The 21,158-nt window shown below is 38.6% G+C and overlaps 1 protein-coding gene across 1 annotated transcript in view; it reads left to right on the forward strand.

The window, feature by feature from the left end:
• The window catches only part of LOC145992324 (uncharacterized), a 603,163-nt gene that overhangs the window by 328,715 nt on the left and 253,290 nt on the right, over positions 1-21,158 (forward strand). Inside the window, exon 7 of the mRNA XM_083128705.1 lies at positions 9,140-9,252. Within this exon, the coding sequence (XP_082984831.1) occupies positions 9,140-9,252 (113 nt within the window). The remainder of the gene's footprint in view (positions 1-9,139; positions 9,253-21,158) is intronic.

Below are 21,158 nucleotides of genomic sequence, written 5' to 3' on the forward strand. Positions count from 1 at the left end.
GTATTTTACTACATGCATAAATTATGATGAGCTTCTGCATAGGCGAGTAGTTAGAGCTAATGCATTTGGTGAGAGCAGTTCGGGTTCGATCCCTGATGGAAGATAAAAATTTTCGATGTGGTCCCTGCATCTGGAGCATATTTTGGAACTATTTCAAAGGAAACGTCTCTGAATTTCATCTCGAAAGCAGAGAACACCGACGACGTGACTGTTCACATGTCTGGGAAGGGAAAATAATTTACTGAGGAATGGACCTTAAATGTCTGTTGCGTCACGGAGTTCAAAAATAGTAATTTATCTGTAGATACTATGGTGGATGTCAAGGTTCCAAAGGCGATGAAATGTCTTATGTTTATCATATCCTTGAAGACATTAATAAACATGTTTAGAGTCTATTTCTATGAATTAGTATCAGATTTGGAATTATTTGCAGATTTTTATATATTATCAATATGTTTTCATATTTTTTGTAATTGTAACACTTTTGAGATTTCTAAGGCTGAAACGTTGTTATTTTACTATCTTAAAGCTTGTAAGATATATTTTAGTTGTACTTTCTCTGGATAGCTTTACGTACTTAGTTTAAAGTTACATAGACATAATGTCTATGTCTTTGAAGTTACTATGAATTACATTAAGCCTGAGAAAACCTGAACACGTTTTGTTTGTTTACGGCATAACGAGTAAACAAAATTGTATAATATGCAATGTTCTCAACATGCATACAAAAATGACTTATTTTGACAAAAAATCCTTACTCTTATTTAAAAGAGGAAGCTATTGAAACCATAAGACATGCAAGGTTTGGAGACAAAACTCGTGTTTCAGATGGGAGTAAATTTTGCAACGCTTGATGACTGTCTATGACACAGAGTACCTATACTCAATTGATAAGTATTTCTTCACATTCTATATTTTCAAAATCATTCTTCGCCTCTCTCCTTCTGTCGCTAACTCTTTGTCGTCTCTCTTTATTTTTTATCTCTATGTTTCTCTTCCTCTATCGTTCTATCAAGAAATATCTCTCAAACACGGTCCTCTTCCCTACCCATAATACCACAGATAAACATATTATAATGTAATACGTTTATCTGTGATAATACTATCTATTCTCTCTCTTCTTCTCTCTATGTTTCTTTCTCTCTATCAGTCTGTCTCAGTGTATTCTATCTTCGTTGTCCCCATATAAGCATTTCTTTATCTCTGTCCTTGTTATTTTGCCGTATCTCTATTGCTCTCTCTCTCTTAATTTATCTGCATGTTACTAAGTACATATCATTTCGTCTAGCTCTCTCTCTCTCTCTCAATCGCTGTCCACCTCTTTGCGTATGTCTCTATCACTCTAATCCTTTCTGTTATTCTATATCATCCCCTTTCTCTCACTCGCTGTCTACCTCCCCTCTTCTTTTTTAGCATCGATATTCTAATAAACTTCAAAACTCGTTGCCTACTAGAGAGGATTCCCTCATGTTAAGATTAAATTTACATATTGCTTCCAATGAGAGTAGTTATTTTATCCTGGATGGTATGCAACCAAACTTTTAGTACTGTACTTTGGGTTGCATAGAGAGCAGGCAGGCTGTTCATTTTTTTACGCGTGGTTTGTTCAACTGGGCAACAGATAAATGTTTAGGCGTTCTTTCAGTTAACACTGCATTACTTTTCGTGTTCTTACGTTGCGCATTCACTAGCAAATATTCAATACAGTTCACATCTAATCAAGTTTACTTAAAACTGGAGGGAATGAAATTGGCCCCATAAGAAATTTTTCACTTTCTTTCTACATATACATTCTTAATTTATGTAAAATATATTTTATGTAATTGGTATCATAACGGAGCAGCAGAGTGGTTATCACAGTGCGCTATGACGACAGAGGTCTCGGGTTCGAATCCCGGCCTAGGCATGGGTGTTCTTTGTGAGTATACTTTCACTATATATTCACTTATCCTCATTGTCGTAATTAACCTAATGTGAAAGAAAAACGACGCTAAATAACAAAAACGAAATCAAATGATAATAGACGGAAGAGCCTAACTTAACTGAAGCAGTCATCATTAAGTGAATACAAATATTATTAAATGTATTAGAAAGTATGAAAGGAGAAATACATTTTGACGAAATGAAGAAAAGCTTGCAGCTTCTCAGAGTTTTTCTTAATTACAGAAGGTTGTTCGGGATCTCTGGTGACGATTTTGAAAGCCGCTGGCGGCGCTGTTATCAACGTCAGTCCGTCCAAACGGTGCATGCTGAGTCACGTCAGTACCGAGAACGCATGTGCAGAGTGTTGTGCCATTTACCTACACCGAAGAAAATTGAACCATACTGGGAGGGCTACATAACAGCCCTTTCCGATGCTAAATATAGCTATTCGGCAATCAAAGGAATGTGCAAGAATCGTGGTTTTGTGATATCGAAGAACGGGATCGGTGCGGTATTCAACAAAATAGGCAAAGACCGACTGGGCCTAATTCCACAGGGGAAGAAACAGGCAAATCCACGAGCAGCTACGAGTCGTACACCGGACATAGTGAGAAAAGTGAAGGCCCTTGTGTCAGGTGGTAACCCTGCCCCCCAAAGAAGTATCGCACGTAAGTTGGGAATGTCTGTGTCAACAGTGAACACCATAATCAAGAAGGACCTGCAACTAGAAATGCGGCATAAGCGGCGAGTTCACAAGCTGTTGCCTCGTCACATTGCGGAACGTCGACCGAACGCTAGAAAGCTCTATGAGACCTATCTTGCAGGAGAGAGATGGAAAAATGTGGTGACATTAGACGAAGCATATGTCTACCTTAGTGACTGTCACAAACCCCGCGCGATTTACTACCGCCCTCGCGACAAAAACAATTATCAAACATTGTATCGAGAATGCCAGGAAAGTTTTCCACGGGGTTTCATGATCATCGCTGAATACTGCTATAATGGCAAGCTAGCAATTCGCCGTGTAGCTAATAATGTGAAGGTGAACTCCACGTACTATCAGGATGAGGTTTTAACACCCATTTATAACATAGATATCCCGGCACTGTATGGGGGGGCCAAAAACCAGGTCTGGGTGCACCAAGATAAAGCATCCAGCCATACCTCCCGTTCGACTCCTCTGTTCTTACAGCGAATGGAGGTGGAAACTGGCATCCGTGCAATTCCTTACAGCGACATTCCGGTCAAGGCGCCAGATGGGTCACCCATGGATGTCTGTGCATTTGGACTCCTAAAACGGGCCTTAGGAAAGAGACGTCCACGCACTCTCAATGGCCTCTGGAAAGCCTGTCAGGAGGAGTTGGAAAAGTTAGACATGATAACTCTTCCGAAAAGTCTGTTGCAATGGAAATTACGTTGTCGGGCTATAGGGCGGAATGCTGGTTTTCCAATTGAGCATGATCATTGGTGGCGACATGGGTTTTCATGAACTTATCACCCTTCCAACATTGTCCTCAGAGATCCCGAACGACCTTCTGTATTTTAGGAGTTAGAACATGTGTTATTACAAAATAATTGAATAATATCTTTCAGCGTATTCATAAATTTAGGTTTGCTTACATCACACGAGGCTTCAGTTCGTGCTGGGTTTTCCAGTTGAACTTTGACTAGTTGCCTGGTACTTACTCATCTTTTAGAGTGCGCTCCTTTCTTAAGGTACTTCAATGTACATCAGAGAGAGATGTGAAAATATCAGAATAATTTTGAATGTCCGAGACTTAGAAAATATTTTTGTTATGTCCGTCATATTGAAACATTTGACCGATGTTGTTCAGATACAACAGCAGATCAAGAATACTAGCATCTAGTAGCTGTATGAATTTTAGATTATCTGCTGGGTGGGGATTCTCCATTCGTTTACTACATCCCTCTTGTGCTTGATAAATTTTGCTACACGCACATATTGACATTCAAGTCCAGTTTTGCACAGATGGACTAATCGGTAGTAGATCCAAACAACTATGTTCCTCTTCCTGGTATCGAAGAAATTTGTCAAAGAGCACACAGTGTGTGTGTGTGTGTCCAAATCCCCCCCCCACACACACACATCGTGGAGAAACGCAACTTGAACAAACCTTGGGTTGTTGAGCGAGATACCAACAAAACATGTAACTTTTCCTGATAAATACAGTATTTCCTCGATCAACATTATCTATCTAAAGAACTAGTTCAAAATAGGGGGTCAATGGAATTCCACCACTACCAATAGAAATAGTTGCGCCGATGAACTTCCAGGGAAACTTGGACTCTAGCGTCTATTGTGATTAGATGCAGTTTAAAATCAAAACCAAGGAAATGGTCATGGTAGTTGCAAGAAGATTGCGAAGTTTGGTAAAATTTGTTTTCAGTGCTCTTTATACTAAGATAGGTTAATTGTGGGGTGAACCTGCAGTTTAGTGTCGAACAGGAAACAAGAAACTGAATCCCTTTATCTTGTAAGAATAAAGTGTATGACTTTTAGGTGCTTTCAGAATATGTCTCCACATTTTGTGGTTTGCTATTTTCAAAGCATCTATTAATTAACTATGATAGGCTTTAGAAAGGTGTCTTGTATTATACATTCCACTCCCAATCAATGTTTTCTGCACTACGCAGAATATTTCGACGAATAAACTGCGTATTCTTCTCCTGGTGTCAAAAAAGAGCTTTTCGCATTCACTTCCTTCCAATGAAGGTCTGTAAGTTACGTAGTACCGTGCTCGCAACTGTCTCAATAGTTCGGTAATTGTGAACTTGAATTTACTAAAATCCAGTAAAACTCCTTTAACACCTTTGTCAGGAGCCGGTTTGTGCTGTTATGCAATTTTGCTCATATTAAGCATAAGTTGTATGGATTTTCATAAAATACATTGTAAAATTACAATTTTCATGTAAATTTTACAATGACGCACATGTGCGTCCTCGGCATATAGTATGAGTTTGTGTTGCTCTGTGCCGCATGGCGCACAAGTGCGTCATGTTTTATTTATATAGGTTATTTTTATTTTGCATTCTTCTCATTTTCACAATATTCATGTTCCTCATAACAAGAAAAATTATTATATTTCAATTTAATAACATTATTATTATTATACATACATGTTACAAATATTTATACATATTGTATTATTGTATAATGGAGCAAAATACAAAAATGGCTATATTGATTCTTTACTTTATAGATGTAATGTTACAAAATCGGTAATAAAATAAACATCACATTTGTACTTGTTACATTACGTTACTTGTAACGTATCACTAATACATTTCAAAAGGTCACATACTTTCATTTCACTTATGGTGCAGAGCGAAACAAGGTTCGATGCAGAGACCTGGTTTTCCTGGACATTCTAAGCAACAAAAAGCAGTGTCTTTTCTCGTTCCCTTCTCATAGCAAACTTTGCATCTTTTCCTCAGGCACTTTCCCTTTTCATTAGTTGGCAGTTTTGATGGAAGATGGACATTCTCCTTCTTCTTCTTCTTCCTGTTTGTTGGCTCATCATTTGCATCATTTACAGGTAGCAGTTGCCTAATAATGTCCAGCCGAAAATCATAGAGGCTGTTTTTGTCACCTGAGTACTTGTTGCACAACACGTGAGAATTGTGAACCATAATTTGGATCATGTGAATAGTTACTTTTTTGTACCATCTTATTGTTTTCCTTTCGCAGGGATAGTACGACAACATTTGATCTTGAAAATCAACGCCACGCATGTATTGATTGTAGGATACAATAGCTTTAGGTTTACTTATAGTTCCTCCTTTTCCCTTCGGCACTTCAACCATTTCTTCCATAAATTCTGTGGAAATGTACATTACATCTCTTTTGTCTCTCCACTTCCCAATTGCTACACCATCTGAATATTGGCATTTATGCTCATTCTTTTTTAGAGACAGCTGAACCACATTTTTGGGATTTTTTGTGAAACTTGATCGTATTGTTCCAGTGCAGTATGTACCTTCATCGAGAAGCTTTTTTGCCAGATCATAACTATTGTAAAAGTTGTCCATATAGAGAGAGTGACCTACATTTAATTTTCCTTCCTTCAAGTTCAGAACAACTTTTCCTGCATGACCTTTCCCACCTGTAGCATCAGCCATCCCATTGTAGACCAGCACTTTTAGGACAATCCCTGTTGAATCCATCAGCATATAAATTTTTATCCCATATTAATGTATTTTTCCTTTGATGTACTGGCGGAAAACAAGGCTGCCTCTCCACAACATCATTGATTCATCCAGTGTCAATTCCTTTTCTGGGTAATATATATTGTCCATGACATGGTTGAAGAAATCAATAAGAGGTCTGACTTTGTATAGACGGTCAGTAGTGTCTGCAGTCTGATTGTGAGCCAGATGAAAGCACCTCAAGATAAGAAGGAAACGATTTCTACTCATATGGCACCTAAAGAAAGTCATTTCAAACAGGAGGTCAGTCTTCCAGTAATCTTGTAGTCGTGGCATTTTAACATTTCCCATGTGCAGCAGAAGACTTAGAAAAATCTTCATTTCAGAATTAGTCACCGGTTTCCAATCCAAGATGCGTGACTTTCTACCCCGCGATACAATGGTTTCTGCATAAGAATTTGTTTCTTTTACCAATAAACTGAAGAAGTCGTCATTAGCAAATATATAAAAGAAATCAATAGGCTTCATTGAATGTAAATTTATTTGTAGTCCAGGGTTTCCAGTAAATGGTAATGTTTTCATGTTGGGAGGACCATCTGTCCACTGTGGATGTCCTGTCTTAGAAACTGCTACAGCGTTTTGATGAAGCAAATCGCCAATGATCACATCCTCACTTTCACTCTCACTATTACCACTTTCACTTTCTACTTCCCACTCACTGCAGCTGTCACTTAGTTCACTTAGTTGAAGTTCTTCTAATGACGCCAGAATATCATCTTGATTCGTATATGTTTTTTCTCTTCTTGGCCTTTTAGGGCGAGAAGGGCCAGCATTTATTCCTTCCGAGTCCTCCATTTCCTCTCAGATGAATAAAACGCAACGAAATTGTAGCTCACTTTTCTTCTCTAGCCAATCGTGTCAGACCAAAGCTATTGGTGTAAACAATAACAATTGTGATGCTGCATTTTAACAATCAAAAATGAAAAAAGAAAACAACTTCTTTACCGCCAAACAATGTACCAACACACGAGTAAGAAAATAACAAAAACGAATTATGTTGTATTCATTCAACAATGCAAAAAGAGAGACGCAAAAAAGAAACCAAGCTAAAGATTATTTCAAACAATCCTTCAGCAATGTGCCATCAAAGAATTAAAAGCCTTCTTCGCAGTGCCACCGTTGGGCAAGCACTCGAAGAAGGATATGCGAATGAGACACATGTGTGACAAAGGCACACAGCTGCAGCCCCAAATGACGCACATGTGCGTCACCGGCAGCGAACGTGTTAAGGTTTTTTTTTTATACCTGTTCATCAATCAAAAATATATCCTGTGAGCGTCGTCATTTCCGAATGTGGCGGAACCTTGCGGTTAAGATAGACACTACGAACATGCACAATCAATTTTGAATCTGAGAGTTTTGACCTTCCGCTGATGCTGGTTACATGTGAATATGTGTCATTATTTTTATCCTTGGAAAGTCTATCAATGATTGAAGGACACGGCACAGTATGGCGAGTGTTTACTTGTGTGAAGTAGCTTGAAAAAGATCCGCATAAACTCCTCGCTATTGTGTCAAATACACTTCTCCCTCTGATCTGTCCCTGCTGAGCAAATATATCAAAGAGGATTGTAAGGCCACGCATTAATCTTTGTTTTCTTTGTGTTTCTTCTCTGGCAGAAGAAGAAGCCAAAACATAACGAAATAAACAAACAAGATGTCAGAAGCAAATGTAGTTACGACTGCTCATAATGGTTTGCAGGTTTCTTTGTTGGCAATTCGATTTGGTGTCTTTCTCCAAGATTTATTGCATGTTCAATTGTGTTCCTGAAGCATTCTCCCGCATCCTGAGCGTTTGCCAAGTTCTCTGGAAAGACACGCACAATCGATGCTACTGCATCTACGCCTACCCTTCACTAACCCACATGTGTTGTTCAGTTGTTTTGCGGTTTACAAACAATTGACAATGGTATTTTAATATGATGAATTGGAAATGAATTACCCTGATCGATTTTCTCCATTCTTACTCCTTCGTAAGAGGAACTCCAAACTACAACCTTTGAATTACTTCTTCAAAGCTAACAAACGAGATGTTGTCAGTATTCAGCCACCTTTTTCATGATTATCGTTATCTTTGAATTAGAAAAGAAACGAGTTTAAAATCAAGATAGACAGTTAGTACATACGTATTTTGTATTCTTTCTTGTTTTCATTTGAATAAATTGACTACTTCATAACTGACACGCATGCATTTACATACATACTCCAGTTACCGGCCCTTTAATGAAGGAGTGTTCAAGACAGCAATCTGCCACGTCAGGGGTCCTGGGTTCGGATTTACGTTGAGCCTACATTATTATAAAAGTCAGTAGAGTTACGGAGGAGAATCCAGTTCGATTCCCGTGATGAGTTATTCAAGTGTTTTTTTTTAAAAAAGATGTCGCTGCATAAAGTGGCTATTAACTGTACACAGTTTCTAATAAATAAGATCCTGAGAACAACCATGCAGGGGTGTAAAGACGTCTGGAGCGTGGTGATGATCAAAATCTCTCCACAATGGCCGATATTGTGAATGTGTGGGCCCTCCATGTGATTTCACAGTATTTTGCAATGTGTAGATGGTAAAGATCTGTGTGTGTGTGTGTGCATTAATATTTCATAGATTTAATTCCTGTTTAAAGTAATTGCTGTGTTGAAGATGAATGATGAAAGAAGAATTAAAAATAACAAGATTCCCCTGAATTCGGCTCGAGGCAAGCCGAGGATACCTACTATTGTAATGCGATACCTGGACATATAAGTGTAAGAGTAGTACTAAGTAGTACTAGTAAATTTGGAATAGCTCAATGAGTTTCTTAATTCGAATCTTGGTTGCTTCTCCTCTGTCTCTTTGAAGAGTTCATTAAACGTAAATCTACAGAATTTGGAAGTTCGTAATGTGCATATGTATGCCTATTTTTCAATTGCTTTGGTGTTAATTGTGCTCAGAGAATTTCCAAACAGTGTTTGCATTTGAAGGCTTATTATCCTTTTTTCTGTTCTGTTTCAGATTCATAGAGAAGGAAACGTTTGTTTCTTCGGACAACATTCTAACCATCCTCTTCAGGAGAAAAGCGCAGGAAGTTACCAAGTTCTTAAGCGGAGCCTTCGTCTTTCACGATGGTAAGTTCAGGGAATGATAGTAAATGAATTGAAACGTTCATGACATAGATACTTTTCTCTGTGCATCCATCTGTTTCTTAAAACTATTTTTCTGTGGAGCCTTGACTCTTGTATTACTTAGTGAGTAAGTGTGTCACAGCGATAGACGCGCCTAGTTCCAGTGGAAGGATACAAATGCTAAAGTGGAAGTAGGTAGAAATATGTACGATACCACGCCGTATGTTTTCGTTCTGCATTGCGCTAAAGTATTATTTTCTTTATTATTGCTCTTCATTCCTTCACGTGCTTCCACGCCACATTTACTTTTCACTAGAATCCTCTAGTTAGCGCATGCGCACTTGCCTCAATAGGTGTGACTAACGTAGGCAGACTGTAGCAAAATAATCGCCCGGGTGGATTTCTTGATCGAAATAAGTATCTGGGCATGTCAGCACTAACCCAACCGAATACCAACAAGAAATCATGAAGAGAACTCACGAATTTAAAGAAAATGTCTAGAAATTAGATGTTTACCACAAAGAAAGAGCTGAGGGCTAACATATATTATGATAGAAGTTGAGGACGTAGAAAGGCATTCAGCAGAGATATAGAAAAAAATATTCTTTCTGCTGTTTAATCTCCAGATCAACGTCAGCCCGCAAAATGAACTTTTTAATGGTTGTGTTCAGTGATACTTGAATCCCTATGGAAAGGTTACTTCTTACACGACTATATGGAATAATAAAAAACCAGACATGAAGGAGCAAGTACAGGAATATACTTAGCTATTTCTAGTAAAAACACATAAGCAACAATTGATTAATTTGTAATACTACGATATCATCGATATTCTAGCCACGATTTGAATTCTGTGACTTGCAAGAACTATGAATCTGTGTAAACTTGGGTGCTAAAAATCAAATTTCAACCAAAGGCAAGCGATTACTCATGAAACAGTAGAGTTTTAAAGACAAAAATAATATTCTGAATGACCTGTCCCAGTCAGTTACTGCAGGGTGGCGCATATTGCATATACCTATTTTGGCTGGCAACCCTGTCAGACTGTGCTTACGGAGGAATTCCCCCATGCAACAAGGCTCCCGATCAGTCTGCCAGAACACGTTAGCCGGAACAGATACGAATCGCGGCAGTGCAAGATTTCTTGGAGAGAAATTAAGTTGCACTTATGTACTTCAGTGAAGTGAAAGGTTTATGCCTTGTTTACAATAAATATTCTTCATTACTAGGTGTAGTTGGTTTAGGAAGTTTCTTGATAAAATTTTAATTCACTTTAGGTTCAAATAGTGTAGCACCATTAAAACACTTGACGAAACTTCCCCAAGTCCAGGATTGTGTTGATCCCGTTTTGGGGAATAGAAGGAAGTCTCTCATAGCTCACGAACACGAATATGTATTGTAATAACGGATATTATACACAAAGGCACGGGATATACAACGAAGAAGTACCACCACTTGTGGCTGCGCTGCGTTCGCTCTCTCTCACACACGAAGACACTAAGCTCAGTCAGTCCTATTATGTCGTACATTGTAATTGTAATTATATTACAAAACTAAACAAACAGGAATCAGATATACAGTCTCAGTAGAATCGGAATTAATAAGTAATATGCCTCCACTGTGAACCTGCAGAACGGAATTTCTTCTCTCCTTGATTTTTTTATTTTGTTATTTAGCATCGCTTTTGGCTAATCGTGATGATGAGGATGAATATGAAGAAATTAATTAAGGGGCACTCACAAACAACACCCATGCACAGGCTTCAACTTGAACCGGAAACTTCTTTGTCTAGATCGAAAATTGACCCGGAACCCTTACGCTACGCTAACCACTCCGCCACGGAGGTCCGGTGACTTCATTACAGTACGACAGCTTTACCCACTACGATATCTTTGGACACCTCGCTCTTAGATTTGTGTACCCGTTGTACGTGTCTGCTGTGCATGTGTGTGTGTATTATACATATATGGGAAGAGAGAGAGAGAGAGAGAGAGAGAGAGAGAGAGAGAGGGAGAGAGAATGATTTCTCCAACACTAATACAGATACAAATATGAAATTTGGTACACGAGCAGACATATAATGTACTAGTTTTCAGTAACATAAGCTATTCGTGCTGGCCAGTATGTTCAAGAATCTTAAGGTAAGATGTAGCTTTTAACAATTTCGTATTTGTATACCATGGAGCAAATAGCTCAATTGCACCAAAAACTGAAGTTCGAACCTTCTTTTGCTGCAGAAAATACAGACGAAACAATATATACGTGAAAGAAATGTATGCTGCTAGATATTCTCAAGAATTCGTGTTGTTTACACGCGAGTTTCCTTCACAAGGAAGTAACAACCTCCATGGTTTGCGAAGGAGATAGTCGCGTAGGAGACGACGAAAATTGGCAAACGAAAGCAGCAGAAGAGGTTGCCAAAGTAGTGCGAACTCCAATTGGAAGAAGCCGCCCTTGTTCCTGTCTCTCGGCAACATTGTTACGTGAAGACAAAAACTCTTCTTATTCATCGCCATTTTTCCCGTCCTACACCCTTCCTCACGGAAGAAGTGGCGATCGTGAAGACTCAGCTGGCAAGCACCGAAGGAACTTCCCTGCCTAATATCTCTCCGCGGACTCTGCAGGGGATGGAGGAACGCGTTAAAAGATACATCGTCCCTCGCTCCACAAATGAACACCGACTCGGTTGCGACGCCGGGAACGACCCCTGGGGGGACCTTTCCGCACACAAGTCCGCTTTTATTCGTGACCTAAAGCCTCCATTTTCGCACGTGTTGCGGGGATGTTCTTGGAGTAACTGTGCGAAATGCAACCATATTTTGGATTTATTTGCAGCTCTCACCTTATCTGCAGTTTCAATGCTTGTTATTTGCTACTGTGCAAGCTGCTTCCTTTGAAAACGCCGTGGCTATGTAGCCATGATATCCCAGGCTATAGAGAAGAATTGGCTATCATCTTCGTCCTCACTCCATAATATAATAACGGAGATATTGGGATTATCCATTTCTTCGTGGTAGCCAACGGGTGTAAAGGAAACATTTGGGAAGTCACTCGCATAGTACATTAAACTTTTTTCTACGTGGTACATGATTCATCTCCGATAATGTTGTCGTAACGTTGTCTCCTTGTAGTGCGATCCAGGGTTCGATCTCTGGGGGAAAGACGCAGCGGATCGGATAAATTTTAAAGTGAATGTCTGGTCCGTCCGCGATCTCAGCATAAAGTTGACTCAAACAAACTTTGACCTCTGGAAATTGTAATCTTGCATTGCAACGGGACAGACATGTTGACCCATTCAGTAGGAACATTCCATTATCGGGTTGCATATTATTATATTTTTCTGATTTTCCATTACTGTTTTGCCCCTTGTGGATAGTCGCGATGATAACGATGAAAACGTGATTATCTTGAATTGATGAAAGGAAACTCTCCCAGGCCAAAACTCGAACCTGGAACCTTTAGTAGATTGATTGTTCGTCGATGGCTAAGAGCCCTCTCTCATCGAAGCCGCTGTCTGTCCAGTTGTTAAATATTATGTGTTTCGTTATTGTAGAGTCACCGTTTTGCTTTACAGCTGCAGCATTTATCACAAATATTGAGATTGATACAAGTGACAAGACGCAGAAAAATAAAGAAATATGCACAATGATGTTTGAGAGGATTTTGGAATACATGTAGAATGATATAAACATGTGCTCGTGAAGTTTATTTTAATTTAATTTTCTACGTGCTCAAATATAATTTATTTTTCATGCAAGTATGCTGTCGGCGCAGTGTCTTGAAGGAATTCATATATGTATAATCGACGTAGCCTGGGTTCGATTTCCGGTGAAGACACCTAGTAGTTCGGATCCCACTTTAAACTGTAGGTCCAGTCCCGATTAGCCTTACTGTGCATAAAGTGGACCTAAATCACCAACTCAATCAATCAATTATGTATTTATAACGTTCAACAACTTACACTTTAAAACACCTATTACAGAAAAATATTGATATATTACTATTTCTAATGAATTCTAAACGTAGGAACCATGATTGGATAAGCATGTGCTGGTTTATTAAATAGGTGTGTACGTATAAGGATGTAAGTTGTCCAGTGGTCAGTTACTGGCTTTGCCATAGAAGTATTCGGGTTCCAATCCAGGCTGAACACTGAGTGTCAGCGTTTAAATTAGACCAGGCGCCATCTGGCGACTAATAGCTTAGCATTCAAGCTAAGCGATGCAGAGTGCATAATATTTAGGTGCTATTTTATAACTAAGGCATAACATTTTGACAATATTTTGGTGATTCATTGATGATATTAGACATCATTTTACTACTACTGCTTAATATGTAAGTCCAAAATAAGACAGCTATCCAAGAAACGCTATCGAAGAATAAAAGGCATTTGTCAAAACTGGCATATGTCCTCTCTTCTCTTCTGAGGATCTTGCAACACGGCATAAATTTAATGAAATCTGAATTTACTTGCACTCAAACAGTTGGTCAGTATTAAACTTGGAAAACTCTTAATTTTTTGTCAATGTTTGGCAGTGTAAGAAACAATAATTAATTGATGCTACGATGTTAGTAGTTTAGCATTCTGACTAGAGGTTCTCTGTCGAATTCCATTTATTTGCATGCATAATCGATATGAAACTATCAAAATGTGAAACTGGCTTTTCAAGGAAATGAATTGAACTTTAACCAGAATATATAAAATGTTTCATGTTCCTCTATCAGAAAGATTGAAGTTCGCATGAAAATTTGCCATCATGTTTAAATGATATAGAATTGCATTATGGCATAAATGGCAACCTGATGCATTTCAGTCAGGCGTAACACTTACAAAAATTAAGTCGTATTTCGCAACTGGCGATCGCAAATGTCGAGCTCGGATGGCTGTACCTGTAAGAGAGTCATGTCACCAATCATATATATTTACTATCCCTCCCTCCCCGGTAGCATAGTGGTAACGTCGTCCCCTTGTAACCAAGGGGTTCCGGGTTCAATACCCAGTGGGCGCATATAGTGCTTCGGATCTCACTTACAAAATGTAGGTTCTAGTCCAAATCAGCCTATCTGTGCATGAAAGTTTAATATAAACTTACTATTCCTGCTCATTGACGCTTCTAGCCTAAGGACACAGGAATGTGAGACGGAGGAGGGAGAAAGTCGGCTGCAGGGATGACATAACAGGAGGAGACAGGGAGGTCCAACAGCAACTTGTTTATCCTGAACACGTGACGGGAAAATACAGGTCGCACGCCATAAGGAAATAGAAGACCACGTACAAGAACATTTACCTACTTTGAAAACCCACGCTATGTTCTTTAATATCGTATGTCTCTTTTTGATGATAAGTCGTCCGTTTATCACAACCTCTACCATTCAGAAACCATGACTTGGTGTGTTGTTAAGGTTTGAATTTTCCTTTATTTTCTCTTCATCAATTCATCATTCATCCTCAACGTCATAATTAACCTAAATACGCATAATAAGGACGTCAAATAACGAATACACAAATAAACGACTGTACACGGTGTGTATATGAAAGATGATGCCTGCAGGAAAACCAAAAGAAAACTGAATGTTTTAGATCGTGGCTGACTACGCAGTCACAATCATGTCAAAACCTATTAATTTAGCACGAAATAATGTTAATACGACGTGAAATGTGAATTAATATGTAACGCACTCCTTGCCTTGCGTCTCATTTTATTAAGTCTGCTGAAACCCCCTCTGAAAAGCGGTGACGTCACAAAGGATCTCCTGCGGGTCTAATTAACCAATTAACGTCGGCCGTAATTTGGGAAACAAAATTACAACGCTTTGTAAAAACTGTGTATGATGTGAGCCATATGTTGCTCCTGATGAAGGCCGCGATTTATATTTAGGTGCATTTTACGCATTATGAAACACACTGCTCACTCTCAGTGATATTCAGGTCATCGTGTGGTTTCCTCTTAAATATATAATAAATGCAATTTCTTTGACATTTTCTAGGTGTGCGTTCAAACTGGGACATAACCTCCGTTTCACACCAAACTTGTGGTGCTGGAATATTTTCGGGAAAAAAATGTTTAACTATCAGGCTATTTATTCCCAATGTAAGTCCGGTTATACTTTCTACAAAAAAACACAAATATGTTTCTTTCATAATTTTATTGTAAACAGAATCCTTGCGTCACAAATACGTCCCTATGTAGTCACTATTGTCATTTTTAAGGAACTTGTCAGACCAGTAAAGAAGTTTTGTAGATCGTTGTCAAACGAATCTGATACCTGCGTGAAATCTACTCCTGCGCATTAGGTTGGGCCTAAATATTTGTTTCCGAATTCAAAAACCTATTCTGCTAAAAATTTGCATTACGTGATCTAACTTTGCTATAAAGATATTTCAGCCTCTTTATTATTTTCTCAAATTGAACCCCAAAGATTAAGGGAGACCAATATTTTGATTTTTTTTTTGTTCTTTTGCCAAACATGAAGATTAATGAAAATTGATTAATTTTGCTTGATTACTTTAGATTTATTGTACTGAATAATACATAAAGTAATGCTAAGTTAGAATAAATTGTCCATTAGCCATGGAGTGCAAATGCAATGATCGAAAATGGAGTACCAAGTGTACTAGAGGAACGTTTGTGGTTATACGTTATTTCCTTTGTATCAGGTGTGTGTGAAAATATATCTACATATATATAGAGAGAGAGGGGGGAAGGGTGGAAAGTGTACCAAAATATGGGCCCCGTCCTTAAAGCGGCCCCCTGCATTTCTTCTGTGGATGATGCCGTTGCAGGGCGGAAATACGTTATTTTCAAATGCAGTGCTTGCGCCCATGTTAATTACTGCACATATTGTTCTCCAATCAGTTCGTGAGTGATTTTGTGCAAGTCTAAAGTTTTATTACTCTCACCTTCAATTGCTGTACTTCGGTCATTTGAGAGGCAAATGCGTCAACTCTTCAAATACTTAATCCTAAGTATAATAGCTATCTTTGTATCAAAATTCAGAACTTTCTATAAAACGTATACAATTGCACCCAAAGCAAGAAAAATGAACCTGTATATTGTAAGATAGAAACAGCCCTTAAGATATTATTTGATCTGTATACACACTTCAAACTCATCTAAGCTGTTTTAATAGTATTTACAATAGGAAAAAAGGTATATGTCTCTTGTTCAATCTCAAGAAGTGACCAAATCTCTCAAAATATTGTTGGATAAAATCATTTTAGATACAAAATTTAAAAAGTGTGTAGTATTTGATATTTACGTTTTTCATCCTCTTTCTAAAGATATTGTAACGTGTAGCAGTGTCCACGTTACAAATATGTATATAAACTTAATATTTTTCTTTGTTTTGTACTTATAATTTTATATGTTAATGGTTAATTACCTAGGAATGTGGAACACACCTCGTATATAAACTATACATCCTGATGTTAAATATAAGTTCCAAGAGTTTGTTTCTTTCTGCCAGCAAGCTGAGCTGGAAGTTTATTATCGGTGACAACAATGCAAGAAAGCTAACGCTATTGTGTAAGAGCCAGGCAGACTCAACCTTATGAAAACGTTGTCACAGGGAAAAGACGAAAGATTAGGCTGTCTTTCCCACGCTATATCTGTCGTGTCCCTCGGCGGACAACAATTAAACTTATATCATAATAATCCCTGATTCTTTTACTGCAAGACAGTGTATTCAGAATTAAGTTACGTTAACGCATAAGAAAGTTATGGCCGCGCAAGACAACACCTGTATATAAATATTTTTTTGCTTAACATTTTGACGTTGTACATTTTTTCTTTTTCTTTGTTGTCATTTCGCTAGGCCGTTGCAGGGAGAGAGGGGAGTTGAAAGAAGCCATACTCCCTGGTCAAATTAAATACTGAGTGTAACAATTAAAATTCGATTACATATTTATTATTCACAAAAGGGTAAAAATAGTAATTTTTACATGTAGCTAATTATGTTCATCATTGATATTTAATTAATTTCTATTTTATTGTAATGTAAAATTGATGTTAAGATAAAAGTTGGTAAATCCTTCACGGCACCGAGAAATGCTATATAAGCAGCGAAGCTCGGTGGCCCGTGGCCTCAAGGAATATAGAGATTAGGTAAAGCCATCCGAAGATTGCCGATCTTGCACGAACGCGTGACGTCGCCGGAGAAGCAGTGAGCTCGGCTGAAGCAGACGGCCCCTAGCATTTATATGGGAGATTCAGAGAGCGAAAGTATATTATTACTTTTAGGAGGGGAAAAATAAAAATTGTCATCCTCCAAGATGGTATTGAGGCATCCTTTTAATGATTAGTAACATAATTGAAAACGCGCTACTTTTAAAAGGGGGCAAAGTACATGTGAAAAAATGTATTTTGAAAATCCATATTCCTGAAACTTTCTGACCGATGCGCTACAAAGAAATTTGCGTGTTCTCCTTTAGAATTTCGTCATTTTACAAATCGTAATATAATTTTAACAAAAACGTGGCATGCTAAAGAAGAATTAAAGAGTTTAAAAAAAATGATTAATAGACTTAATTTATTTTACTTCGCTTATCTGTTACATATGGCTAATCGCAAAGATGAGGATGCGTGATGATATGATGCAATTGAAGAAAGGAAAGTAGACCCATGGCCGGGCGGGGATTCGAACCTGGGGGCCCTTGGCATCGTAAAGCGTTGTGCTAACCACTTCGCCACGGAGGTCAGCATTACAAGGAAATAAACAGAAATTGGCATCTATGTTTTAATATGTGAGAAACATTTGCGAGGAGGTTATTGAAGTAACAAATAATTATTACAAGACGTTGTGATGAAAATTTTTAATATATCTGAAATATCGAGAGTTGACCTTGCAGTCTCTAAATGTACTTTTAGGGTTACGCCAAACCTTTACTCAAAAATTGCTAGTGTAAATTTATAAGCTATTAAAATTTAAAACTTATTCCTGTTCGAAAAGAGGAACTGCCAAGTCAAATTAATATTTCGTAGAAATACATATATTTGTCTTTCATGAGGCCAAGAGAGTATTTGGAGGGGACGCTGGCTTGGGAAGGCTATAGCCCCGGATCTCGATCTGCAAAGGGGCTTCCAGTGGGAAAACATACCATAGTCCAGAAGAAGGGGCGAAATGATTTTTTTTAAATGGCTCAAGAATACAAAGATATAAGTGGATATTTGACAAGCTTAGTCTAAAACTTACAACTGAAGTCGTACGTGTGTGTGTGTGTGAGGGGGGGGGGTGGCTACGTGAGGTAACACAGTGGAATATGATTCACAATACTAAAATTAAAATAAATATGTGGGAACAATAGAAATCAAAATATGTTGTAGCTAGTGACAGCGCAATAGTAAAGATGGAGGGGTAAATCATATTTTCCCGGGGCAATCATTTTTATTATTCCGTCGTTTTACTGGGGGCAGATAAGAGAGAGAGAAATTGTCGAACGAGAATTGGGGGGCGTTCCTCCCCCCCCTCCCCCGTAGTGTGGTCACTGTCTATGGCTATGCTGGAGAAGAATGCACCAATTAATACGCTATTAAGTAAAATAGATACTTTTAAAACTTTTAATCAAATTATTTGTGAACTATGATTTAAATTTAGAGAGAGCACATACCTGTTTAATTTAATTTGGATGAGTTAACTTCTGAAGCCTGCCATTTCCGAGCCTTCTTCCGGTGTAACTACACTGCCCTTTGAGCCGTAGCTGCTGCGTTCAGGTGGCGGAATGAGCAGAATACTAATTAAAACAAATATGTGACAAGTATATATATAAAAAAAAAACGTGTTCAAGCTATTGACGGCGCCAAAGAAAAGACAGAAGAAGAAGAACGGAGAGTTCAGTGATATTTTACGGGAAGCAGCAGGCACGTATCCAGGAATTCCTTTCGGGGCGGCGGCTGAACACCATTTTTTAAAGGGGTATCACAATTGTATGTTTAAGGCCAGTGGTGGCAATTGGGTTCCAAAATGTGGGGGCGAGGGTGGACAAGGAGACAAGCATTAAGAGGCCATAGTGTGATAGTGTGGAGGCAAAAGAATGGGGAGCAACTATCTCCTAAATCGTCGCCACTGTTTAAGGCTGTCTTTGTTTGTTTGTTTTATTTTACTTCGCGTTTTGTGCCTCTTGGCTAAGTTGCGAAGATGGGGATGAGGGATGAAATTATGAAATTGATGAATCGACATTTACAAACAACCATGCCCGAGCGGGATTCAAACCCGGGACCCCCAGCGTCGCAGCGCGATGTGCTAACCACTCGGCCACGGGGTGCGGCGTTTAAGGCTGTCATTTTAATCAGAACGTGAAATTGTGACATTTTCTACCACTCAACTCCTCTGTTTCCATGCATTAACATTGTGTGCCAGAACCATCTCAGTGTGTGTGTTTGTCCATTTCTGCTCATCAGGCATCAAAACATCTATGTACCAGAAGTATTTTTACGAAGGTATTACACATGCACGGAATGCACAATCCACTTCGCAACGCAAGATTCAAACTGTGTGCTGGGAACTGGAATCAGACAGTTCACGAATATTTATCTCTCATTCGAGTCTGAACACCACTAATGTGTCTTGTCCTCCCATGTTTGCAGCTCTTATAAAAGCCGAAACCCACCAAATTGTTCATATTCATGCCTAAGCACTCGCAAGTGTCCAAAATTGCCTGTTGACTGTGTGTCGAACCCAGTAGCCTTAAACAAAAGTATTTTTTTATGCCATGAAATTCTCGGACTGCATACACAAAATTTGGTCCAAATCATCACTCAAAACTTTGATTTTCAGTTGATCTGTGCAGCTTATTTCTTTTTTAATAAATCGCTCCAATGCCCAGCCCGATACTGCCGAAATATTCACTTTAGAGAGAGAGAGACCTTCGATCTCTTCGTCTTTCGACCCGAACTACTCGTAGCACTACTCGAAGTTCCACTGTCGTCAATGTCTTTAGCTTTGGGACCGAACTGGAACTAGTGGTAGACTTCGTTACTTTACGGTATTTAGTCCATTTCATTTTCGAATCACTAGATCTTATAAAGCAACCAATGGACACTGACTGATCACTAATCGACTGTATGAATTGTCGCACTTACCTCTGAAGTCTCCACCTATTCTGTTGTACAGATCAACCGGGAAATTGAAGCCGCGTATTAATATCTTCATTATATTCTAGAACGTTTCGCAGATATCACGATTCGTAAATATTGCCAGTAGTTCGACTCCTCTTTTTCATGAACGTTCCCTCTCGCGCTTTCCAGAGATTGAAAAATTACAATGAATCCGAATCGCCCTACCTGCGGCGCTACCTTTGTTGTGCAGCTTCCAAATGCTGACAAGTCTCTTCTACATAGTGTTCAAGTTCGCTACGACAACACCGAAAGCGTAAGAAAAGTTTACGTGCAATATTATCAACAACAGGTTTATAGAACATTCTCCGTCTTGCCTTGATAATTATTCCTCTCCTTAAATTACCGTCACATTATTCAAGAAGTCAAAAACCTAATTTTATCAGTGTAAACTGAAAAATTTCCTTGGGGAGCGGAGGGGGGGCCTCGAACCACCTGATCCCTACCTTGGATACGCGCTATTAACAATAACAGGCTTATAGAACATTCTCCGTCTTGCCTAGATAATTATCTCTCTCAAATTATCACCATATTATTCAAGAAGCCAAAAACTTAATTTTATCTAGCGTAAACTGAAAATTTTCTGAAGGGGGGCTTGAGCCCCCTGATTCCCACCTTGGATACGAGCTGTTACCAATAACAGGGTTATAGAATATTCTCCGTCTTGCCTCGATAATTATTTCTCTCCTTAAATTAACGTCACATTATTTTATTTGACACCTCAAGAAACAAAAAATCTCATTTTATCTAGTGTAAACCAAAAACATTTGGGGGGCTCGAGCCCCCTAAGCCCCCCCT

Source organism: Lepisma saccharinum, chromosome 9, assembly GCF_977018435.1.
Source record: "Lepisma saccharinum chromosome 9, izLepSacc3.1, whole genome shotgun sequence".
Lineage (NCBI taxonomy): Eukaryota > Metazoa > Arthropoda > Insecta > Zygentoma > Lepismatidae > Lepisma > Lepisma saccharinum.